Source organism: Grammomys surdaster, unplaced genomic scaffold (assembly GCF_004785775.1).
Source record: "Grammomys surdaster isolate TR1022 unplaced genomic scaffold, NIH_TR_1.0 271, whole genome shotgun sequence".
In the NCBI taxonomy this organism is placed as follows: domain Eukaryota; kingdom Metazoa; phylum Chordata; class Mammalia; order Rodentia; family Muridae; genus Grammomys; species Grammomys surdaster.
The window spans coordinates 10,347,394-10,374,312 of NW_021604712.1; the positions used below are offsets into that span (position 1 = coordinate 10,347,394).

Consider the following 26,919-nt stretch of genomic DNA (forward strand, 5'->3'; position numbering starts at 1 on the left):
TATAGAAGTCCCTGTCCTTTGTACAGTGTGGCCCCAGTGTTGCTTCTGAGTATTCTAGTCCTCTCATTTTCTCCCTTGGAAGTAAAGTCTCTGATTCTGCTTTCTACTGTCCACATCTCTACCTGATTCCTACATCAAGGACCTGGAAACCCTCTCCAAAGGCATCCCCTGAACCCCAGTGCCCACCAGTATCTCAGTGTGGGTAATAATTGGTGGGAATGACAAGACCCAAGAACCACTCCGTGTGCTTCCTTGCTGTAAGCAGGTCCTATGCTCCCATTCCCCTCGGCTCCCCTCGGCCTCCTCTCAGAACCCCCTAGGTGAGAGGACAGAGGATGCACTCTGCCCTGAGGGTCCAATGTGAAGGCATGGGACAGGCTAGCCTGTGTGGCACAGTAAGACTCCCAAGCTCCAGGGGCCACTATGAAAACTGGAGAATCCAGTCCCTGGGCACTTCATCCCCGGGGAAGAATTCCCAGAAGGGTGCATGCTTTGGGTTTAGGCATAATGCAGCAGTGTCTGTCTGGGCAAAGGTGACCTCGGGAGTGGGCCTGTCTTTGGAGTTGGCGGTGAGTGTGAAGTTCTAACATCAGCACAGTGGATCTCCATTCAGTCATGTGGAAATGAAGTGGCAGTTTTCCCTCCAGATAGCTTCGGTTCCTGCTGTAATTTCAGTGGATTTAAAAGTTGATGTGGGTCCCTCCGTGAGTCTGCTGTTGTAATTATAGTCTGGTTGCTTTTCATTATACATAATGTGATTTTAATGGAATTAATGTTCTGTATCAACAAATACATTGTTTTTATTGTTGTGCAAAGAAAGAGGAGACTTCTAAAATGAGAGAATTAAAATGCTTTGCAGCTCATATAATATCCTTTGCTGAGCGGGGTAATGGGTTCATTTTGAGTTTCCCTGATGATACTGGACTTAGACAGGGAGGTCCCAGCTACCCAGCTGGCACTTTCTGGGTCACTCAGGTCTCCTCACCCTGCTACCCTGCTCTGGCCAGCCTGTCCCACCTGTGCTACCACAGACTGGTGATCTACTTCCCTGCCCCTTTATGCAGCCCAGGGGCTACTATGACCAGGATCTGAGTCCTGTCTGAGTGACAATCAGGAGCCTTTGCAGTCCGGCTCTGACTAACCATTTACCTTACATGTAACAGGAAGACTTGGGAGTAGTTTTTTGGTTTTGTTTTAGTTTTTTTTTTTCTTTTTTCTTTCTGATGACATAGGCTTTCATCCACCTTGGAAGCTAGAACCAGCAATCATTGGCTTGGGTTTTAATAATGTGCTTTTTATTATTCGTAAAACAGAAATACAAATGAAAAGAGAGGAAGCCAAAATGCACTGTGCAGAGACAGCGGAGACGGGTTTGAGACACGGTCCTGACTCCTCCACCTGCTTGTGTGTTGGTATCCATATGGACTTGCTCACTTAGCAGGAGAGTGAACCACATTCCCAGTCCTTTGGAACTATCCTTTACTCTTCTCTGTCTTTCACTGTGAGTTACCATGTCTTTGGGGTATTAACTACATTTCCAAACCATGATCTCATGGCGGTCAAGGGGAAGGAGTCAGCAAATGAGAGCATTTCCCTCTTGGTAAACACCTAGGTTTTTTTCAGTCCTCAAATATAACCCTTTGGCTATCTCCAACAATTATCATATGTATGTGTAGGGCGGATATGGATGTGTTTATGTGTGGATTATAAGTATGTATGTGAGTGCCAGAGATCTGAACTCAGGTCATGATCTTCCTGTGGTAAACACTCTACCAACTATGTCATCACCCAACCCCAGGAGTGGCAAATTTTAGAAGTAGTATTGTGGGTTTAGTAATGGTATACATAAATGATGGTGTGTATCAAATCATAGGGCATTACAATTATTATTCTAATATTAATCTAGTAGTATAGGAAGTATACATTTAAAGACAAATGTCCTCTCAGCTCTGATTCTGCCTCTCAGGGTTGAATTTCTTGTGTACCCTTTCAAAGGGGAACACCAATGTCATACATCCCCCATTATTTCTTCCCTTTACTCCAGAGGGAGGGAGACCTTCTCCATACATTCAGCCTTATCTTACTTGTTAGACAGGCTACCCTTGACAACCTTGGACATCAGCCTGAATAGATTTGCTTTCAGTGTCACACTGCATGTATCCATATTACATGTAAACACTATTTAGTTCAGTAGCCCTCTGTTGCTACCTTCAGGGACAGGTCTTTTGCTGTAAAAAGAAAGGTCCTGTATAAATGACACAGTACCCATAGAATAAGTGCCCAGTGGTGGAACCAGTGAGTGTGAGTGTGTGTGCCCATTTTATTAAAGACAGTATGACTATCTCATGGATTGGGCCTCACACCAAGGAAGTGTACATCAAACTGTACTGACATCAGTAGTATTTCAGAGGGCCTGCTCCATGTGGGAAATAGATTTTTATACAATAGATTTTGATTATGGTTTCTCTTCCCAAGTCCTCTGTAAACCCTCTCCAATTCATATCCATACCCTTTCTGTCTCTTCCTCTGGATTTCCTCATCCCTGAGGGGAAGGATTTGACGGAGACACTCCTTCTAGTGTTGAGTGTTCCAGGGTCTCTCACTCTCTGCATGATGTCTGGCTGTGGGTGTCTCTGTTTGTTCCCATCTGCTCTAGGAGAAGGCTTCTCTTAGGATGGCTGAGCAAGGCAATGACCTATGAGTATAACAGAATGGCATTAGGACTTACTGCTATGCTTCTGTAGCAGAACAGTCATATCTGGTTATCCCCTAGGTTCCTAGTATATCTAGTCTCAGATTCTTGGCCACCTAAGCAGCACTGGGGATGGATTCCATCTCATAGAGTTGGTTGGTTACTTCCACAAGCTCTGTGCCGCTATTGTATCAGCACGTCTTGTAGCCTGAAGGAGTTGTAGCAGAGTTGGTAGTGGGAAGAGCATGAATGCTAGTACCATGAACTATATAGGGGTCTATAGGGGTGAAGGCCCTAGGTAGGCACGATTTGACCTCTCCAGGTTGAGTGAGTTGTATAGATCCACGCTTATGCCCTTTGCCAAAACTTCAGCAAAATGTTTGCCATCTGATGGATATAAATATTTATATTGCTGTTCTAACTTTTGAAACTCTGAGGCATTTGGAACAGGCTGGTTGTTAGAGGTTTGTTCTCTGTTCAAAATGAACATTCTCTATTTGGAGCTCAGCTATTTTTTCCTATTGGGTTCTTCATTTTTTCTTATTAATGTATACAAACACCTGGTAAATTTAAAAAATCAATCTTTTCTATTTTATCCATCATTAGTTTATTTTTCCAATTAAAGTTGTTTGGGGATTTTATATTCTTTTAAAATTATAAATTTGCCTTTTGCCATAAATAATACTACACTTAACTACTACCCCAAAACTCAGTGGTTTGTTTTCCTCTGGGTCTGCAGGTCAGTGTGGACAGTTCCGCTTTGCACTTGGCTTCCGCTAGAGTCTAAACCGTAGGACAGTTCTAGGACCCAGGCCTGAAGGGATTGCAGATACATGTGTGAGGAGGAGAGCAGAAGGCATGGATGATGTGTCCCCAGGCATTAGGGGTGACAGTGTGGTCCTGCTTCCACCCAGCATAGCCAGGCAAGTCTTTAGCCAAGCCCAGTCCTGAGATGGGGGCAGGCACTCCACTCAGTGACACATCAGAGCACAAACATATTTTCAAGAATGACAGGTCACAGCATTTAGTCAGCCATACTAGTGTGTAAAAAACCATCAGTGTTTAGTCACTCACACTCATGTGTAAAAACCATCAGCATTTAGTCACCTGCACTAGTATGCAAAAACCATTCACCACAAACTTGAAAAGTTTCAACACATCAGTCTTTTCTGTTAGACTCCTAGTGCTGTGTTATGTTTAAAGCTGACTTCAAGAATGCTTTTAAATTTCTCTCCCATTTTCTTCTAGAACATTTGGGGTTTGTTCTTTGGTTCTGCTACAATTTGTTCTCATAAAAAGATTAAAATGGAGATTCAGTTTTGTTGTTTTCCAAGAGACTAAGCTGGTTCACCCTGTATTGCATTTTATCTCTTTTAAATATTTTAATTAGAATTGTGCAGTGTATGTACATTACTTAATCCCCTCTATCTTAAAAAAGGAGTGTTTTGCCCAATCTAATAATAAAACTCCCGTGTTCTCTCTTAGACAGCAGTTCTCAACCTTCCTAATGATGTGACCCTTTGACACAGTTTCTCAGGTTGTGGTGACCCCAACCATAAAATTATTTTGTTGCTACTTCATAGCTGTAATTTTGCTAGTGTTATGAATTGTAGTGTAATGGTCTTAAGCATTCCCTGTGAAAGGGTTATTTGACCCCCCATTGGGGTCACGACCCACAGGTTGAGAACCACTGCTCTGAGCCTTTCTTGACACTGCTTTTTTACTGTCTGGTTTGCTGGTTCTAGGCCATCCTGCCTCTTTGCTGTTATAAACGGAATTTTAAATTTCATTCTTTTTTTTTTCCATTTCTACTTGCACACATACAGGAAAGCTGTATGTCTGTGATTTAAACACTCACGTCCTCACACCTTTCTGTGGCCAAACAGGGACAGTAAGTTAACCACTGTGCTGCCCTGTTTCCTTTTGCGTATGGACACAGCAATCACACACACCTTTGAGGATGGTCATGGCAGAGTTAAAACGTAAATTCATGGCAGGTGTCTGGCATGCAGCCAATGCTCAATAAATGTAACTACTGACATCATATTTCAACATACTAATTTTTGTTGTAGGTAGTATACTGAATTAATCCTTCCTTCCTGCCTCCCCTTCCTCCCTCCTCTCCCCTCTCCCATAATAACCATAGAATTTCAGTAAGCCTTGTTTTATCTAACAGGAATGGTCTTGCCCCCTTCTTGCCAGTCCTCACAGGTTTCTTTCTCCCACTCAGTGTATCAACTCTCTGCCTCAGGTTGTTGTTGCTGTGTGTCTGAATTCCACAAGCCTAGTGGCTCAGAACACCACAAAGTTAGTGTTTCTGCGTTTCCACGGGTCAGGAGTCTGGGAACTTTGTGTCAGATCTCCTGCATGGGTCTGATTGTGCTCCAGATTCCTTTGCAGATGTCAGCCTGAGAAATTCAAACATAGGCTAGCACAAGAATAGAGAACAAAACAATAAATTTAAACAGAAGAATGCGATGCCTTGGCAAAAGTGTTGGAAATTTGAATTCAGCAGTACTTTTAAAAGGATAAGAACATGGAGGCTCTTATCAGGAGTGTAATGATGCTTCAAGGAGGGAGAAGTATATTAATGTTCAATGTTAAAGATATAGATATCTTACTCTTAAAATTTTTCTGGACATACTAGTGTAGCTTGCAGAACTATGAGATGGCCTGGAACATCCTGCCCCAATATCTACACATTTATTTGACCGTTGTCCCTGCATGTTGGCAGGGCTGTGGTTGAGATGGAATCCTTAGGTGAGTGACACTCTGATAAAGGGGAAGGATTTTATCACGTAGAGTCACGAGCTCCTGATCCATGGGGACACAATGGGGGAAGTGTGTTGGCAGTTCTGTTGAGGGAACATCATGGAGTGTGCTTACAAACCTGCACACAGCGGATCAGACACTCCATGTGACTACTCTTTGTTTCTTTCATTTTATTTTATAATTGTGTGTGTGTGTGTGTGTGTGTGTGTGAGAGAGAGAGAGAGAGAGAGAGAGAGAGAGAGAGACAGAGACAGAGAGACAGAGACAGAGACAGAGACAGAGACAGAGAGAGAATTAATTGTTGAATATCTAGACTGGATTCCAATTCCCAGTCTTTCTTCCTCAGCCTCCCCTGTGCTGAGATTGTAGGCCTCCATGGCCTCTTGATCCTGAGGAGCCAGATGAACAAAGTTGCTGCTGTCATTTCTGCGACAAAATATACAACTTTATATTTGTTAACAAAATGATTGTACTTTCTAAAGTAATCATTAAAAAAATACAGAATATACTTGAATATAGCCAGGTGGTGGTGGCACATGTCTTTAATTCCAACACTCAGGAGACAGAGTCTGAGGCAGGTGGATCTCCATGAGTTGAGGTCACCCTGGTCTACAGAGTGAATTCCAGGATAGCCAGGGCTACACTGAGAAACCCTATCTCAAAAAAACAAAACAAAGCAAAGCAAAACAAAAGCACAGAATATTACACTCCAACCAATAACATTGTAGAATCTGGAGCATCCACTATCATATATGTGGTCTCTCATTGGTAGAATTGTGTTTTATATCATTTTGATGGGGCAAAGAGGGCTTATCCTTGTGGGCCTAGCCTGCTGAAAACCTTGGACCATGTCAAAGCTGTGAGGCGTGAGAGGAACCCTCTGGGTTTAACTGCTGACCCTGAGGAAACGTACAGCCAGGCTGGGCTGAGTCTCACATCATGTTACCCCCAAAATAAATCCTGCCAACAGTCCTGGGCAGTGGCTCTCTGCCTATGTTGGGTGATGGATCTACTTTCCCAGGACTGTTGCTACATTAATACTTTATTTAATTAATTAATACTTTTATTAGTGTATCTCTTCTTCCTGAACTATCTTTTTGTTCCCTACAGAACCCCAGTCTTCTTGAATGACAGTGTCCTTTGCTGTAGAAAAGCTTTTCAATATCATGAGGTCCCATTTATAACCGTTGGTCCTAGTGCCTGTGCTATTGCATTCTGTTCAGAAAGTCCTTTCCTGTGTGGATGGGTTCAAGCCTATTCCTGCTTTCTCTTCTGTCAGATTCAGGATACCAGGTCTACATTGGAGTTGACAAGTGATAAATATGGATCTATTCTTATTCTTCTATAAGCAGCCATCCAGTTTGACCATCAGAATTTATTGATGATGTTATCTTTTCTTTGGCTTCTTTGTCAAATTTCAGATGTTCATAGGTGTATGGATTTAGGTGATTTTCAGTTCAACCTCATTGATCAACAGTCTGTTTTTATGCCAATATCATTCTGATTCTATGGTCTTATTGATGGTGTCAGGTATGGGTTCTGTCTTGTGGAGTAGGCCTTAAATCTAGCTAAAAAATAAGTAGTTGCTTGTTTCCATAGCATTCATGGCGCTATTACAGCAGTGGGCGTGTTGCACTAGGTCAGCTGTTAGTGCAGCTCCAGGATGCACAGCTGGCTGAGATTGAAGATCATAGATTCTCCTCCAGTAGCACCTTCAAGCACTGTGTAAGCTAGCCAATGGGGATGGAGCTTCTAGTAGAGTACCAGCTGGATTTCTCCATGTTTTATAACTCAAGTGTATGGTCTCTATACAAATAGGGTCTTGCCATCCAGTTCTACAGGGTAACCAACAACACCTATGGTAACTCATTCTTGGTACCCTGTCCATTCTGTTCAATACGGTGCTTTATGTCTTAGCTAGAGCAGTAAGACAACTGAGGACAAGCAAGGAAATCCTTATTTGCAGGTGGACCCTAGGGGGAAACCTATTACAGTTACTATGTCAAGTGAGCATTGCAATGAAATGACTCCTAATGACACATTGCTGTACTCATAGTCCATGGCTCAATCCTCCTCAGAGAAGCTTCTTCTTTCAGTAGATGGCAATTGATATGGGAACCTGCAATGTAAAGAGAATAAAGACATCAGAATGCTCAGCCCTAACTGAGTCTAGGTTACTCCTCCCCTGCAAGGCTCAGTGATCTATGCTGAATATGGGACAGAAAGATTGTAAGGGCCAGAAGTGATGGCTGACGTCAAGGAATTAGTGCTTTTTTCTAAACTTAAGAGGGTGGATTGACATATGAGCTCACAGAGGTTTCCACAGCACACACCATGTGACAGCAAATTCAAGCCAGAAAACATTCCCACATAGAATTCCAGCCTTAGCTAAGGGGTTATTGGTGTTTGATAGCTACTGGATAAGAAGATGTCAGTTTTCTTCAATGGAGTGACACCTGGTACATCAACCATATTCCAGGGCAGGCCCCATGCCCAGGGGCAACACAAACTGGACTTTATTTTTTTTAACAGAGAGAGAGAGAGAGGTGGGAGGGTCTTTAACGAGTTGGGAGAAGGGGAGATAGATAGATAGATAGATAGATAGATAGATAGATAGATAGATATCATTTTACAGAACGAAATGAAAAAATTTTAAAGAACTTAACATATAGCTAGCTTTAAGTAAGAGTAACAGGGACAGCTGTTGTGGCCAGGATGGTGAGGCAGGAGAGGCAGAGGAGAAGGAGTCTTCAGAGAAATGCCCCATAGAAAGGAGATTGTCTGACCTTTCAAGGGGTAACAGGAAATTCTATACCACATAATATAGTCAGGGATAGCCTATGTGACAATGAGCATGGAGGAGCCAGGTACCAGGTTGGACCATCAATTAGAGGCTGTAAAACCACAGCACAGATAGCTTTTGAACTTGGTTTCAAAGAATTGGGAAGGGGACACAGCCTGCTTTCTGTTTCTGTGAGATCTGGTCCCTTAGAGTAACAGGACCCAAGCTAGCACATTAAGGGCTTTCTTTGGGAAATTATGAGCGTGGTAGACTGGTGCAGCCCCCAGGAGGAAATGGTGTAGAGGAGGCTGGGGCCACAGGCAGGAAGTAGCGTGTCGTGAGAGGGGATGGAGAGGACTGAGCTCAAGAGAAGCCATGGGTAGGGCTGGCATAGTGGTGAGTTTGTTTCCTGGTGCTAGAGAAGAATGCCAGCCTACAGCTGGATAAGCCTTGTCATGTGGCTGAAAGCCAGACAAGGAGAGGAACTCAGACAAGAAGCTGGGGGGGAGGGGACGGGGGCAAGGAGGGTCTCTCCCCCTGTGTGAAACCGACCAGGAGTTGTTTGAGACAGAGCTGCAGTCTGAAGCGCTGTGGCTGTTCCAGCTCACTAGGCATCATTCATCCAGCCCAGGAAGATCACTTGCTCCAGGTTTGCAGCAGCTTCCTTCTCCAGGCATGGAGCAAGCATGGCTTCTTGGCAGTAAGCTGACTTTGCAATAGCTGTCAGGCACACCTGCCATGCGCTTGGGGGAAGTAATTGAATTGGCGCTCATCTTCCTTCTAGAAGGACGCTTAAAACGTTGCTTCATCATTTGCCTTTGAATCAGATCTGATGATCTGAACAAAATTCTTGATTGTAGGCATCAAAAGAACATTCTAGCACTAAGAAGACAAGCTCTACAGAGCTAGGGTATTCCAGGCCTCTATGGCCAGCAGTGGAACCATCAATGGAAAACACTTGGCTCTAACAGGGCCAGCACCACCTGACAGCCTGTTACCCACTTCATCACATCTGTAGCAGGAACTTCTGTCTCAATTCTAATTTTAATCTGTGGCATCTCTTAGGTTGGGTAGGATAGTGGGAAAGAGCGACTTGGTATCCTTATAACTCAATGTGCTTGAAAGGTGAAGCCTCCCCTCTTCGGCAGCAGCGTCCCGCCTCTTCTATTTTCTTTGCCTTTTCTTCTACAGCTGTTTAATTATATGTTACTCTTCCCTGACCTTCTGCAGTTTTTCTGTGTTCTTGGCAAATTGTGGACTTTGAGAAACCAAACCGGTCAATTAAATGGGTCAGCATTTTCATGGCACGGTGATTTCATAGCTAGCTTGATTCACAACCCTTTTCCTCACAGGCATGATATAAAATAAACCTACAGAACTCCTGAGCTGCCAGAACATGCTGCAGCTCCTCTTGGAAGCTGGATTTGGGTAAAAATGAGCTCAAACTTAGAACCAATAGTCAAGAAGCTGAGGCCCTCAAATTCTTTTCTACTGCTCTAAAGAATGGGCCTTGCTCCCTTGGGTCACAAATGGACAAAGGCTGAGAGGAAGGAAGCACCTCTTCACCAGAGCTTCAAACTTCTCTGAACTGTTCTGGCATGGTCCTTACTGTCCTTAGAACTGAGCCAGTGTTTCCACACTGGGAGGCAGGAAGCCTGCTGCTTCTGTGGGAGCATGGAGAGAGTAGGCCGATATTGTAGAATCCAGTGCCCCACTCAAGGTAGAGTAACATATGCAGGAATTTAGATCCTAAATATGCCCTATAGACCAATGTGTTAAAGTCTTAGTCTCTTGGTGGGTGTGACGAGGAGATGGCATCTGTGAGAGGTCACGTGGGAAGCCCTCAGGTGATCAGACACAAGGCATTGTGGGCCTCCTTCCTTTTCTTGCTTTGCTTGCTGGCTCTAGGCTTTTCTTCTTTACACACCTTAATTATACTGTGCTATCTTCAACCACAGGCCTGGACAACAGAGCCAGTCAGTCATTAACTGAAACCTCCAGAATTGTGAGCCCAGTAAACCTTGGTGGTGGTGGTACTGTGTGTGTGTGTGTGTGTGTGTGTGTGTGTGTATGATATGCATGAGTATGTGCTCATGGGTACATGTATTCATGTACATGTCTGTGTGGGTGCACAGACATGTGGGGTGGGCAAAGGTCAGCATCAAGTATTTACGTCTCTCACCCTCCACCTTGGAGACCAGGTCTCTCACTGTACTTAGAATTCATCAACTGGCTAGACTAGCTGGCCAGGGAAGTCCAGGGGTCCATATAACCTTTCCCCCTGCCTCTCAGTACCGGAATTACAAAAAATGTGCCTCCAAGTTGTTCAGATTTTACATGGCTACTAGGAACCAAACTCAGGTCTTCGTGGCTGCCCAGCATGGATTTTAGACTCTGAACTACCTTCCTCCTCTCTATCTATGCACTAGTAAGTTAAGCATCTCAGGTATTTTGTTATGTTGATACATATACTCCATATCAATCAGCTATTGCTGCTATACCATACAGAAATCCATGGATTAGATAATAGAATTTTTTTCTCACTTTTCTAAAGGTTACAAAGGCCAAAGCCAAGATGCCAGCATGGTCATGTCTTGTGACATTTCTTCCTGGCTTTCAGACGTTCCCCTGTTGATGACCCACAGGAACTGTAGTTGGTACATGTGAAGAGAGAGGTGAAGGGAGATAAGGAGGGAGAGCCCCATTCTTCTCAGCTAGTTCATCATGTAGGCAGGGCTGAGTGGGTGAGCCTAATACACGGGCATAGAGGAAGCTGAGGAACATTCCAATGGCTCAACATATGGAAGACTCAATCCAGCCGTGCCATTCACTGACCCTTGAACTATAGAGTGAGCTCAGTGGGAATTTCAAATGAATCTGAAAAGAAGGTGGAGTTAGAGTTTGAAACGTCAAGCAGCAGATGGAGATAGGGGTTGTAAGAAGATGTCCACTAGAGAAAGGGCCCTGTGGTCTACCTTTAAAATGACTTGGGACCGTGATGTCTGTTTAAGAGTGATGAATCTGCCCTCACAGAGGGGCCCTTGAGGGGATGTTTGGGTTTTGGAGATAGAATCCAAGTATGTGGCTCTAGGGACCTTTGGAAGAATTAGACTCAGATGCCCAGAAGCCAGAGAGTCAGAAGCCAAGGACCTCCCCGGGATTAGAGGCTGTCACGAAGCAGTTGCTGGAGAGCCCAGGGAGGAGGATAAAGGTTGAGGTTAACTGTCAGTGCCGATTGGAGGATTCATGTGCCCGCTGGGTCTACTGTCTGGTTTTGCCAAGTGCAGATGGGTTGAGGGTGGGCTGCACTCTGTGACTACAGTGATTTGGATGGGAATGACCTCAAATAGGCTCATATAGTTGAATGCTTAATCATCACTTGGTAGACCATTTGGGAAGGAATAGGAAGTGTGGCCTTGTGGAGGAGGTGTAGCACTAAGATCCCCGCCCCTTGTCTCGTTCACCCTCGCCCTCACCCTCGCTCTGCCTGCTGCCTGTGGATTAGGAAAGCTCTCAGCTAATTGTTCTAGCCCCGTGCCTGTCTTCTCATCATGGTGATCATGGACTAACCTTCTAAACCTGCAATCAAGTCTCCAGTTAATAAGAGTCATTTTAGTCATGATGTCTATTCAGAGCAACAGAACAATAACTAGGACAATGACCAAGCAGACTTTGTAGCTATGTCAGTAGCATGATCTTCACAGGTCTGGCTGGCCCTTGTGGAATCCCAGGAGAAAGTCATCCAAGGCATCATCCAGTTGAGTCCTTGGGTACATGACCCAAGCCCTCAGTCGCATGCGGGTGTGATCCATCTTTTCAGGATCTCATATCCAAAAAGCTTATCTCTGATAAGGCCTCCTGAATAATTGTCTCGCACAGCAAGCCTGAGCCTCCTGCCCTGGATCTATTTGGATGCAAGGGTGGGTTGGTGAGGGATGAGATTTAGGCGTGTTCAACCAGGAAAGATGAGCATTATTATGGAAATTTGAAATTCTAAAGAGACATCAACACAGAAAGGTTCTAAGGGCCACATAATAGCTAGTTTCACATTGGCATAGGAAGAGGAGACAAAGGCCTTGAGAACCTGGGATGGGCTTTAGGACTCTAAAAAGAGGCTGAAAAGAGCAGCTTGGGAAATGGGAAGAACAGAAAGTGATCAGAACTGTTGAGTCTGGACAGAAGGGATCTGCTTGGTGGATAGTTCTGTGATCAGCAGTGTAGAATATTGTCTTGTAGCATTTGGTGACCTCTCTGTGACCTGGAGAAGCAGCGTTTCTGTTAAGTTGTGGAGGCTGACTCTGGATGGTGGGTGGGGAGTAGCTTTGTCTCTTGTACTGTACGGATTTTGCATGCCCTTCCCTGGGTGGAACAGGTTGAAGTTGGTCTGAGAGATTTCCAAGTGTCCCTCTCACCTCCCTCTATCTGCTCTCCTTCTTCCCAGGTGCTGCTGTCTGGACTCATTGGTGTTGTCTCCTGGAAGAGGCCTCTCTCGCTTGTGGTAAGTGGCACCTGGAAGCCCAGGTAACCTTGGACAGTGCTTTACCTGCAGAGCATTGAGATTAGCAGAGGTAGTAGCTGACAGCGTTCAGCTGTTGGCAGGAGGTGGGGCATGGTGTCTGCTGTGTGCTGATAGGCTGACTCTCAAGTACTGTTGCACATTGGCATGTTGTACTTCCCAGCATGCCCCTTGAGTGATTCCTAAGACCATCCTCTTACATTCTTTATGTTTGCTTTGCTTTAGTGACATCCTTTGAGGACATATAGAAAACAAAGCCATTTTGAAAGTCTGGATGCTGAGACTTTTTCCAGACACTAAGATCTGTGTGTGTGTGTGTGTGTGTGTGGGTGTGTGGGTGTGTGTGGTGTGTGGTGTGTGTGTGTGTTTGTGTGTGAAAATATTTACATAGAAGCATAGAACAGCACACATTCTATCAGAGTTCAAGAAACTGAATTAGAATTAGAATTAGGTTTGGGGTGTGTGTGTGTGTGTGTGTGTGTGTGTGTGTGTGTGTGTGTTGGAGATGGAAGCCAAGTATATGGCTCTAGGGACCTTTGGAAGAATTAGACTCAGATGCCCAGAGGCCAGAGAGTTAGAAGCCAAGGACCTCTCCAGAATTAGAGTAAGAATATCATTGCTGGAGAACCGAGAGAGAAGGGTAAAGATTGTAGTTAACTGTCAGTACTGATTGGAGGTGTGTGTGTGTGTGTGTGTGTGTGTGTGTGTGTGTGTGTACACTTTATAAACAGCATGGGTAAAGAAATCTTCAGTAGAATCATTACTGGGCAGGGAATGGAGGTGTGAACCACACCAGGGGTTGGGAAGGATGATGGGTTTCCCTCTGAGAAGTACCCCATGCATCTCTGTGTGTATTGATCTGTAGCTTGGTCTTCTCTGTAGGTGCATTAATATATTGATATGTCTGTGTCAGGACCAGAAGAACTTTGACGGGCACTGAACAAGGCAGTGTGGTTGTGTTCTCCTTTTGTATTAATCAATTATTTAAAATCTTGTTTTAAGGGATAGGACTCGGAGATAATGATGCATTCTAAATATTAATGGAAATAGGGGGGAAAACAAATGTGTTTGTGGAAGATACTTCCTTCAGGAATGTGACTGTGATATCCTGAAACAGTGTCAAGGGAGATAGTGAGCCTCCTCCTGTATAGTTCAGTCCACAGGACAGATTGCCTTAGTATTTTCTAACCTAGAAAAATTCAAATGTGCAGAAAAGTGGAGGGGGGGTGGCATAGTGAATCCTGATGTGCCCTCCACCCATAGTTCAACCACCACAACAACAACAAACATCTGGTCTTTCTTGCTTCTTCTGTATCCTCTATATCCAAGCTTCCAATTCTTCCCTCTTTTGGTTGGATGACCTTATGACAACTCTAGCACAGGGATCAAGAAGCTGGCTCTGTGCAGAAAAGGTTGGCAGTACACACACTGGCTGGGGACCAGCCATAACTTCTGAGCTGTCCTTAGCAATGCAGGGACAGTCTGTTCCATTCCTCCTCAATACCCCCATAGGACAGACAGATTAAGATGTATGATGCCTAATAAAAGGAAACTGTGTTCCTTAGGATACATGTAGAAAGATATAGCCCGCCACCCACTTCCTGTCCTAGCCTCAAGTTGAAGATCCTCACATGGTGGCCGGGATTCAGGTGCCTGAGAAATGCCTTACGGATGTGGCCCAAGTGTATCCTGGGAAAGCCGAGGGAGAGTTTTTGGAGCCTCATGCAAGGAGGGAATGGCAGCATCTGGGCCTGCCGAGGCAGTGTTCCAAGTGCTTGTTCCCAAGTCCTGCTGGGTAATTGGTGTAGGACCAGCTGCTCTCTGGAAGGTGCTCACTTTCACCTTGCCTTGATTGATTTCTTCCCAGGCCCCAGCTGGAGGATGAAGGGCTTCACTAGGGAGATGCTAGCCACTGTGCCAAACCTCAGATTTTTAGTGGCTCAATGCAGCGCAAATTTACTCCCATTGGCTCTTCAGTGTAGACACTGCCCTCAGCAGATACTTTTTCCTCAGAGGGTTTCAGAGATCATGGGTCTTAACATTCCCTATGCTTGTGGTTTCTCTGGGATTGGGTGAGGACACATAGGAGGTGAGGATGGGTCTCTTGGGCCTACCAGTGATGGACATCATGTGTACATCTCCTGGTAAGAACTTGTCACCAGGTTATTCTTGCTCCATAGGAGGCTTGCAGATGCTGCCTTCCTGGACAGACATTTCTCAGAGGCAGCAGCACATTGTGGAGGGAGGGAAGTTTTGATGGGTAGTTAGTTATCTCTCCTATAAGAATGGTCTTTTGTCTGTGCAGAATATGTGGGTACAAAGACCAAACTCTATATACCTACATATCTGTGTGTCAGTCAGGGATTCCCAAAAGATACAGCAAACAGGATGTAGCTAACTTATCTCTGCCTGCTCATCTATTAGGGTATTTACTTTATAGAATCTCATGGGATTGTTAACAAGGCCAACATCTACAGCCTCCGCATGCATGCTAGAACCTCAGGGGAGATTAAGTGTCCCTTGAGTCTGAGGGCCCGGTCCCTTTTCTTTAGAGAAAGTCATCCTTTCTTCTCATAGGCCCTTCATCTGATTGGCTGAAGCCCTACCATATTAAGCAAGGCATCTTCTTTGTTCAAAGATTATTGACTTAAATGTTTGTTTCATCTTTAAAACATCATAGCAACATCCAAAGTAGTGTCCCGCCGAGTATCTGGCTGGGAATTATGTGCTTGCTATGTTGACACATGAAAGTAGCTGTCACCCAGGATTCTTAGATGAATGGCCTCAAATGATCTATCTGTAGAAATTCCAGTGACATACTATGGGTAACAATGGTGACCATTGGTCAAGTGTAATGTATACACTTCTCCTGGTATATAGGCAAGAGTCAGTTTTGTATTTCAGAAGAGAAGAGGCAGCCTCCAGGAGTTAACAAAACTACCTTATACTTGAACTCAAGTCCTTGACTCCAAAGTCCTCCCTTTACCCACCCAACCTACCACGGGCCTCATGGGTATTCCCTCTGCCTGCTGGCTCTCCTCTATCTGCATATTCTTTCACTTGCATACTGCCACACCCAGCCCAGATTCTGAGGAGCTATCCTCACGTCCTTTTCCTCTCAATCTTTGTCTTTCCTACTCATCCCTAGGGTCTCATTTTTGCTACTTTAATATTTGTTCAGTTGGCCTTCTCATTCCCAGGGAGATCGCTGGCCTCTTCTCTGTGGCGACCACCACAGTGAGTTGACTTCTGTGAAGGGAAGTGGGCCTCAGGGTGGTAAGATGTCTGTAGGAGACCCTACTGATGGTAGGTACCTCCAGAGACTCTCATACGTGAGTTGTTTACTAGCTGGGTGTGTCTGTCCCTTTGCATGATTCTGAGCCTCTACATGGACTGTGGTTTGGCCAGCAGAGTCAAGACATCTAACACAAAGCTGGTGACACACTGGAGGAAGAAGGCTCTGTTAGGAAGGAGAGGAAGAGACAGCAGGCATCTGACCAGCTCTTGGGGAAGAAGACTCTGTGAGCATGATTTGAAAGAGATCAGTAGAAGGAAAAGGCGCATGTGTGTGGAGATGTGTGTGCACACATGTGTGTGTTTGTGTGTCTGTGTGCACACGCGCACACACACCTGTTCTGTGGGCTGTAAGGTGTGGTACTGTATGAGAGCCTTTTCAGATGCTGAAAACCAGTGAAATCAGTGACAACAAGGTAAGGGTTTTTTCCTACTTGGTGTCATTTGTCATATGAAGTATCTCCTGTGATTGAGGGACTTGTTCTCTTTGCAGAAAACTAATCCCAAGTTAGTACCCAGACCACACAGCTCTAATTAGAGAACTTGTCAAAAGAACTCAGAGATGCACCCTGTGACATTCGTGATCCTAATGGCAACACTCTTGTGTGCAATCACAGACACATAATTAAAAAGATAACATGTAAACTAGCAATGAGTTGAATCCTGCCTCCCTATCTTATTTGTAGTAATTGTAATACTATTAAGAAGTTATTACATGCCGGGCAGTGGTGGCGCACGCCTTTAATCCCAGCACTTGGGAGGCAGAGGCAGGTGGATTTCTGAGTTCGAGGCCAGCCTGGTCTACAGAGTGAGTTCCAGGGCAGCCAGGACTACACAGAGACCCTGTCTCGAAAAACCAAAAAAAAAAAAAAAAAAAAAAAGAAGTTATTACATGAAAAAATTAAAATTTAAAAATAAAGCAAACCCTTCATCTTTCTCCCCAGAAGAAACTATCCACAAGATTGGACTATTTTTATACATAACAAGTTATAGGTTATCTCATGTATTGCAAATCACCATGAATCTATTTTAAAGAGCCCTGGTCTATAGTGATATGTTACCATAGAGATTAGGGGTTGCCTTTTGTGATATCTGTTTGTTTTTTGGCTAGATCCTCTGTGATTGCTGCTTTTATTTTCATGAGACTATTTCATTGTTTGTGGGACTTCTTAATATATGGATGCCTTTTAGTTTTAAATGAGTAATATTGTATAATGCTGCTGTCTTTTAATTTTTAATGAGACATGTTTTATCTGTCTGTCTGTCTGTCTGTCTGTCTGTCTGTCAGTCTGTGCCTGTGCATGTACAGGTGTATGTGCATGTGTCACACCACAAGTTAGGAGGTCAGAAGCACCTCAGGAGTCAGTTCTCTCCTCCTACCATGTGGGCCCTCAAACTCAGGGCCTCAGGCTTGGCAGCATGCACCTTCTCTTGCTGAGCTGCCTCTCCAGCCCTGTTAGGTTTTTTTATTATTATTATTATTATTATTATTATTATTACTTTTTAAATCTATATGGCAAAGTTTTATATACCCCAGGCTATATATGTTTCTTCATGTAGCCAAGGATGGGTAGTCACTGTCCTAACAGTTTTTGAATGTTAAGGTTTCCTCTCCTGGGTGAAGAGTTTCCCCTTCCCACTGCTGGATGTGAGTCTTTACTGATACCTGTGCTACTTAATGAATCCATCAGCCCCTCCTGAAGCCAGTGCCATCCATGTTAATAAGACAGCCTTTCTAACAAGTCATGCTTTTGTTTTGTGAATAATCTTTTTGGCTACTTCTGTGCAATTTTCTCTTTAATAAAATTTAGAATAAATGTATAAAGTTCCCTAATGACCATGCCTTTATTTTCATCATGGTTGATTTTATCAATGAGTTTCTGGACAAATGATTACTATAATATTGAAAGACATTTTCTGTTACAATTCCCTGAAAAGTTATTAATATATTGACCTCAGATCTGGTACCACACGCTGCCGAGACTTAGACTCATTCTGATTGTTTGTTTGTTAGATAATTCAAAAGACATTTTACTGCAATTTTAAAACATTATCTTTTCTTTGTCTTTGTTTCTTGAATTCCAAGTGGACATTTCGCCAGCTAAATTGACCTTCTAGGATCTTTAAATTTTTCTAGTCTTTTTCTTTCTAAGTATATTTCCTCTCTTTTATTTCTCAGACAGCTGATTTGGGCTTCAACTACATCCATTCTACTGGTTAACCCCAATGTTGAACATTTCATTTTGACAGATAGCTATGCAACTTGCTAAGAACTTCCTGTTCTTCTGGGATGACTTTCCTTTTCATGGCATCATTCACGTTTTATGAAACTCGCACCCACAACCCACAGGTCTGTTTGTAGCCTGTCCTTCCCAGCCTCTTCCTTCTCATGCCTATTGTCTCCATGCCAGCAATCTCGCTGACCCTTTTCTATTCCCTGAAGAAGGGCTAATGTATGAGTGATAAATGCACACAGTAGGCTGATGGCTTTCTTAGGATTATTTGGTGGATGGGAAGGTTAAGTTGAATTCATAGTCTCTCCCATTAAACTACATTGTAATCAGCCTGACCCAGGATGAGGAGTCAATCTTGGGGATCTGTGAATGTCAAAACCAACAATGACTACATCATCTGCTTTAGGTGTTCTTGGGGCTAATGTAACCTCATGATGCCACGGCCGAGCTTATTTTCTGTCAGGCAAAGCTGCCTTCTCTTTTGGTCCCTACCATCATGGTCCCCTTTGAAGGTTTAGAGTGATTTGGAACTGTGCTCATCATGGGTGGATGATGGCTATGATGATGAAAATATTAACTGTTAATATTCATCAGTTATTTCTTGGGCCCCCCTCAATGGTGTCAGTATAGCTAGATCTAGTCATATATATAGTTGTGAAGCTAGAAGGGGCTCGGATATAAACCCAGGGAATATGCTTCTGGGCCTGTGATCCCACCTCTCAGTGTTTCTGCTTCCTGGCTGTACATTAGAACACCTGGGCATATTAGCCAACGCTACTCTACACTGCTCTGAATTTCTATTTATAGGACTCATTTACTAATACTTTTTAAACTCACTAGATCCTTCTTGTGTGTAGCAAGAATGAGACCCGAACACCTTTCCAAGGGTTCATTTGTTCCTCGGGTTTTTACAAACCTAGGCAAACCACACGTTTTTATTTCAGTATAGGGCTGTTCATTAAGTTGTTCAGGATACTGTTTGTGAGTAAGACTTGGGTGTCTTTTAGGTGTAGGAGACCATTTTATCTATATTCATGGTGACTAAGCCAACTCTTTTGCAAAGAAACACTTTTGCAGTAAATCATGTTCCATCTCTGCTGTTTTTCTCTGTGTCAATGAATATAAAAAGAGTTTCATAAACATCATGTACTTGGGTTGTATATTAGAAATATATGTTGCCAGTATGTACCCCATAATTGAATGTATTTTTCCACCTTAACCTACATTCTAATAAGGAAGGATCCTGACTCAAACTCCATGCTTTCTAAGTGCCTTGTCTATTAAACTGTTTGTCTATTTCTCTGTTGTCGCCTTCTTTTGTGTTAAAAAGACATCTTCTAGCATACTACTTTAATTCTTTTATTTTAAGAATATATTTTGTGTTGATTTCCTAGTTATTATCCTAGGTAACAAGATGAACATCATAATATGTAGTAAACTGTTTCAGATGAATACTAACTTAATGTCAATGCTATACAAAAGCTGGCCCTCTGTGACTTCAGGCCTTCTTTATGCTGGTTCCATACAAATTAAATCTTTGCATGTTGTGTGCCTCTCACTCCAACCTTGCCGTTCTTGATTTACTTGGTTGTCCTTTCAATCAGATAGGAGAAGAAGAGTTATGTTGCTGTGTGGTGCTATCCTTTTCTCTTTTTTCTTATAGGATATGTCTCATAACAAATTCTCTTAGTTTTTATCTTGGAATGGTTAAAAATTCTTTCTTCGTTTTAAAAGAATGCTTCTGCTATATATAGAATTCTTGATTCATAGGTTTTTCCTCTCTCTCTTGTATTTTATGGTCTTGAAAATGCCCTGGCTGCCCTTTTTCATGTGTGATTTGTGAGAGACCAGCTATTGATCTTTTGGGGATCCTTTGTGAGTAACACTTACTTGTTCTTGTTTCTTTGATTTCTCTTTGACTTTAGCTTTTGAGAGTTGACCTAAGATATGTCCAGGCATCAGTCCTTTTGAGTTTGACCTACTTGAGATACATGTCTTTTATCAAATTTGAGATGTTTGGGAGATAGTTTCTAAAAATGTTTTTCTAACCTTTGTTTCTTTTTTCTCCCCTTCACTCCCTATACTCTTGTCTTATGTGTTTTAGCTTCTTTGGAGGTAGCCTGTGTATTGTTTAAGGCAGATGTTGAGTACTCAACCTTCCTGAAGCTGTGACTCCTCACTTCAGTTCCTCATGTTGTGGTGACCTCTACAATAAAATTATTTCCATTGCTACTTCCTAACTGTAATTTTGCTACTGCTATGAATTGTATTATAGATATTTTACTGGCTAGAAGTTTATCAAAGGGGTTACAACCGACAGACTAAGAACCACTCGATTAAAGTCTGTTGTTTTTCTTTGTTCTTTGCTTCCTTGTCTGTAAGATGCTATGATGTCAATTAGCCTGCCTCTCAGGTCTACCCAGTCCTGCTGTTTAACTTCTCAGAAGATATTTTTCTTTGGAGTTCTATTCTCTTCAGCTCTATAAGTTGTGGTTGATACTTTCTTCTAACCTCTGCCTTTTTTGGTTTTTGCCTTTTTTCTACTTAGACATCATCGACTGGGGTTTTTCCTCTTTAGTTTTTAAAACAAGATTTAAAAAAAAAAAAAAGATTTCCTTTAGGTCTTTTCAGTGTATTTGGAAGAGCTGAGCTGAGTTGTTAAGCTCACCATCTGGCCTTCCTCTGGGACTGTTTACACTGTCTGCTTTTCCCACTGTAACATGCTTGTGATATCTTTTCATGTCTTCATAACTCCCTGTTGCAAACCAGACATTTTCAAGAATACAACATGTCACCTATGGCAATTAAATTTACCCCTCACCATATTTTATTGTTGATACTGTTTACTATAGCTTTTGTCACTTGTTTAGTGACTTCTTAACTAATTCTGCAGAGAAGGATTCCTTGTCATACATGCTACTGAAGTGTCTGTTTAGTAAAGCTGGTAGTTAGCTAATCATGGTAGGGCAATAATCCCCTTAAACATGTGCAATCAGGGCCTAGTCTTTGCTGAAGGCCTGTGTGTATCTACTGGGACATGCTTTGGATATAATATCCAGCAGTTGACAATCTGCCTTAGTGTTTAGTTTCTGCTTATATAAACCTTAGCCTTAGAGGCTATAGTTCAGAGCACTCTCAAATCCATCAGAGGCATATACATATCTCTATGTATCCAGGTTCCATACTGTGTGCCCAGAAGTATGATGGGGCTTTTCAAAAACTAATGGTCATTTTATTCCCTGGCTTTTACTAAAAGTCTTTTTGAATGGTCTCTTCTAATCTTGTTGGGATAATATTATTGTGTACTGTGTATGGATTGTCTTTGTATTATTCAGATGCTGATTTCTGTGCCAACAGAGAGTTGAATGCAGACTGGACTTTGGTATTGTTATTCATATGATACATCATATTTTGTAAACACTCCCTCTTTCACCTTTTGATTGGCTTAATAAAAAGCTGATTACCTATAGCAAAGGCAGGAAGTAGAAGGTGGGACTTCCGGGAAGAGATAGGAACTCAGGCAAAAAAGAGTCAGGCACAGGAGAGTTGCTAGAGGAAGTTGGAGGTATGAAACTTAGGAAAAGTAACTAGCTATGTGGCAGACATAGAATACTATAAACAGGTTAACTGAGTTACGAGCTAGCTGAGGGAACAAGCCTAGCATAAGGCCTAAGCATTAATTCATAAATAAATAAGCTTCATTGTCATTATTTGGGAACTGGGACAGACATAGAAAGGACCTAGAGCTTACAGATTCTGCCATGGATATTATCTACTATGTAGGCAACTACAGTATGAAAATACTTGCTTATAAATGTATGTGACAGTTCTCCCTCACGGGTCAGACTTTTCATTACTGGGTGGGTTCCAAGTAAGGTCAAGTACAGATCACCATTGAGAATGGCCTTCAGATGGCTCCTGTAGTGGCCATGTGGGAGCAGCTATTTGGGAGTGGCTCTGAAAGCAGGCTGTAGTTGCCTTCTTCCTTCAGGTGGCTTGTAGACTTGTCCCAAGAGTGTGAACTGAAGATTTGCGATATGGGGTAGGGGATGGAGGAGGGGGATGGAGGAGGGGGATGGAGGAGGGGGATGGAGGAGGGCAAGCCATAGAACCAGAAAGTTCACTTTTCCAACCCAAAATTCAGCTGATTACTTTGAAAAAGGAATCTCAAAGTTGCCTGACAGGTTCTGGATCCCTTCTAGAGTTCCCAGCAAATTCATCCTGGGAACGTGTCTGGGAATTTACTTCCTTTTATGCAGCAATGAGTTTTCACATTGCCATTTTGCCGCCCTTTCGGAGCTGTCAGTTAGTGAGGTGAGAAGCGAAGTATGTCAGGTTCACCAGTGGATGGAACATCTGGAAAGGTCATTCTCTTACTGCATAGAGTTCTGTTCTCTTGTAGCCCCTAGTAAGTCCCACCTGTTGTTCTAGGGCGTCAATGGGAACATGTTGAACACAGTTCTTTATCCTCTTGGAGTATTTGAATGTAGCACATGTAGCAATTTTTGTTACATTGTATTTTTTATGTCTTAAAAATAGTTCTTTGAGACTCTCCTACAATGTTTGATTATATTCCCCTTCCCTCCCCAATTCTTCCCAGATTCACCCTCTGTCCCTTCCCACATAGTGCTGTGTCTATGGTCCCTGACACCCACATCAAGGCCTTTTTGTATTGTTCAAAAAGTTTGGATGTGTGGGCTTCTACTGCAGTTCGGTCAATTCATCAAGGTCTACACTTTAGAGAACACTGACCATCCTACTCCCAGCAGCTAAGATTTGCCAATAGCTTCTTGGCTAGGGGTGAGGCTTCATCCCCTCCCCTCTTTAATGCTGGGACAAATCTTGGTTATGGGTGGGGCTTCATACCCTACCCTCTTTAATTCTGGGACTTTGTCTGGCTTGAGCTTATAGAGGTTGCACATCCTGTCACATCTGGTGTGAGTTGGTATCTGCAGCAAAACAGTACTTCCCTGTAGTCATCCACCACCTCTGGCTCTTGTGTTCCTTTGGACTCCTCTTCACAGTGATTCCTGAGACTTTGGAGGAGGGAATGTATGTATGTGTGTATGTGTATGTGTTTATGTATACATACATATATGTGTGTGTGTATATATATATACATATATATATGTATATATATATATATCATATCAGACTTGAAAAGTAAATGTGGAACCAAGGATTCTTTCAGTTTTTGTTTTGATTAGGAACTATTACATAGAGGAAAGGTATATATATATATATATATATATATCTCACATACACATATATATTTCATTTATAGATGGGCATTCTGCAGTTTCTTACTCTCGATACCTTGACTAGTTGTGGGTGTCTGTGTTTATCATCATCTATTGCAAATAGAAGCTTCTGATTCAGGCTGAGAAACGTCTCTATCAATGGGCATACTCCAGGTCAATAGGGGTTGTTTTAGTCCTACACCCATTTAGCAGAACAGTATCAGCAGGTTGTCTCCTAGGACCTGTGACTCATCCAACTGTAGGTTCTTGGCCCAGTGACAGTAACAGGTATGGGATCAATCCTGTGAAGGAGACCTTAAATTCCATCAGAAAGTGCGCGATTGCTTTCATGACATCCCAGCCTCTGTTGCACCAGTTGGCATGTCCTTCCAGGTCAGTTGTTACTTTAGTACATATAGGGGTCACACCTGCATTAGATTGATGACTTTTCCCCTTTTGGTAGTATGCATAGCACCTGCCGAACTAGGAGGCTAGCCAATAAAGATGAGGCTTCCGTATCAGTACTTGTTTGATTTCTCTAGGTTCTGATAGAACACTGCTGAGGTTGAAGAGGTCGCTGTGCTGCTATACGCAACATGGATGAATCCCGAAAGAATTAGGCTAAAGAAGCCAGACCTGTTGTGATAGCACATGCATGTCATCCTAGTTCTTGGGAGATTGCAATATCAAGGTCAGCCTGGGTTGTGCAGTGGGTCACTTTCAAAGAAAGACAGAAAGAAAAGAAAGGAGAAAAGAGAGAGGGAAAGGAGACCAAACAGGAAAGACCATGTTGTCAGGATTCTGGTGATGGACAGTAGTTGCTACTTACCTAGGGCTTTAGGGCTGGGAAGAGACTGACACCAAAGGGGCACGGGGGAACTTGTGGGTTCTCTGGACCATTCTATGCTTTCATTCTGGTGGCATTAACATAGCTATCTGTGTTTGTTAAGATTCACTAACTGTTCAATTAAAATAATTAAATTTTCTTTTCTGTAAATTAGACCTTAATAAATACAATTAGAACACCCCAGTTTAAAGAACTCATTCTGTGTATTAATCATGATTAACCAAGCAAGCCCAGGAGGCCCAGAAGTCACTGAAGAATTCCTCAATGGCTCCTAAGCTACCATGTCCCTAAGAAGTACCAATAGCATTCATTCAGAATTTTAGAATGAATGCTGGAATTTACTGTAGGCCTCCAAGCTTGGGGGCTGCTGGTAGGTGCTAGGATTCTGGCTCCTGTATCTTACGTAGAAATGGTCAACAAAGCTGACAGTAGTCAGGAAGGTGTGGGAGACCATAACATCAAGTGTCTATGTTGTGAACATGTTAGAAGCACCATTTATACACTATTTTTCTATGGTCTTCTGTAGGAGAAAGACACATCATAGTGGCTTTCAGAAATACTGAAAGTTCTCTGGTGTTCTTAAGGTGTTTAAAAATCAGAGTCTCAGATGGCAGGTTAAAAGTTCAGTCCCTTCTATCCTTCAGTAGGATGGATAAATTAGCAGGTGCATACAGAGAGGTGGCACTCGGTGCTAAAAGAAATGACCCATCAAGCCGGGAAAAGACAGGAAAAACCTGAAATGCTTATCACCAAAGGAAAGGAGCCATCCAGGAAAGACTGCACACCTTAGTAAAAGTCACTTTGTGGAGAAGATCAAAAGATGGAAGTTCCGAGGAGTGGAGAAGGTCAATAATCAGTATTTACAGAAAAGAGATAACTAGGCAAAACAGTGTCTGAAGGCAGTGAAATGCTTTTGTTGCTACTGTAAATGTGAACACACACCATCACACACGTGTCTGAGCCGCAGAATTCTTAACACCAAGAATGGCTCCCAACATAAGGCCTAGATCTGGAGTCTTAATGATGAATCAGTGGGATTCCCGATTATAACTAATGTGCCTTCCTGATGGGGGATGTTGGTAGCAGGGGGAGCTGTGCATTTGATGAGAGAGGTAATAGAGGGGAAGTTTCAGGTCCCCCTGCTCAATTTTGTTATGGACCTTAATTATAAAAATAAAATTTGTGAAGATGCTTTAAATTATAGACATTGCAAAGATATACACCCAAACTAGGATGCATGCAGTTTATTTGAAATGACTAATAATAAGGAAAATTCAGGATCAGTTGGTAGCTCCTACATCAGCTGTTTCTGCATTCCAGATGGATGCGGGAAGGCTGTGGGTACAGTTGTACCGCAGGGGAGTTGAATGGGCAGAACCCACAGCCACAGGATCTCATCTCTTCAGTGTGACTGCTGTAACAAGGTGGGCGTGCCACAGGGCGTGGGCTGAGACCAGTTCACATACTACTCCCGTTTAGTTCTCACGGTACCCAGTGAGGTACCCCTGTTGTCCCACCCAAGGAGAAACTGAGTCATGGGACAGGTATACAGCAGGTAGATGTAGGTGTGGTTCCAGCCAGTGCAAACTGGTTTAAAATCATCAGTCCCCAATGTAGCCAAAAGTTTCTCTCCTTTTACTAGCTCACTAAGGTATAATTCAGACCCTAGCTCAGACTGAGGCCGTACCATATCAGACTTGAAAAATACATGTGGGGCCAAGGATTCTTTCAGTTTTTGTTTTGATTAGGAGCTATCACATAGAGAGAGGGTTTTCATTTTTCCTGCTTATCTTTCTTTTCTCTCTCTTTTTTAAAAGATTCTTTTAATTGAAACAGTTTTCCCTCTCTTCCCCCTACCTCCAGCCCCTCCCAGCAACCTTCGCTCAAACCCTTCCCATTTCTCCCACTCAAGCTGATAGCCTCTTTTTCTTTGACTATTTTTTGGCACATATGTGTGTGTGTGTGTGTGTGTGTGTGTACATATGGTTTCAAGGCTGACCACTTTACATTAGACAACCTACAAGGGGGCTCATCCTTGGGATAAGCTGGTTCTCATTTTCCCAGAAGTCATTAACTCTCTATAGTTTTTTTTTCTAGGGGCTGAATCCTAAGAAATTGTCCCCCCTCCACATTAACAAGTCCATCGGTCCTGCCATTGTTCAGATCTTTTCTGTGCAGGCATTTCTAGCAGAACCTGTTTCACAGCAGGCTTCTTGAGTTCTAGCTCTTATCATCTTTCTGCCCCTCCCCCCTCCATGATGTTCTCAAAGCCTTAGATGCTAGAGCCGTGATATAGATGTATCTGTTGGTCCTAAGCTTTCTGTGATCTGTTAATCTCTAGCATCATGTCCAGGTGTGGCTTTCTGGTTTTCATTTGCTACAGAAACAGGCTTCTTTTATGAAAGGTAGCAGCTATACTTATCTGTGGTATGAGCATAGGATTTAGAATTGGAGTAAGGAATTATACCAGGCTAGCAAAGTGGCAGTAATAGATTTTTTTCCTAAGGTGCATGAGCTCACTAGCCCTGGGAATCTGGCTAGG

General features: G+C 43.0%; 1 protein-coding gene across 1 annotated transcript in view; it reads left to right on the forward strand.

Annotated features, from left to right (window-relative positions):
* Fam189a1 (family with sequence similarity 189 member A1) overlaps positions 1–26,919 on the forward strand; it is a 385,760-nt gene that overhangs the window by 160,387 nt on the left and 198,454 nt on the right. Inside the window, exon 2 of the mRNA XM_028776704.1 lies at positions 12,688–12,744. Within this exon, the coding sequence (XP_028632537.1) occupies positions 12,688–12,744 (57 nt within the window). The remainder of the gene's footprint in view (positions 1–12,687; positions 12,745–26,919) is intronic.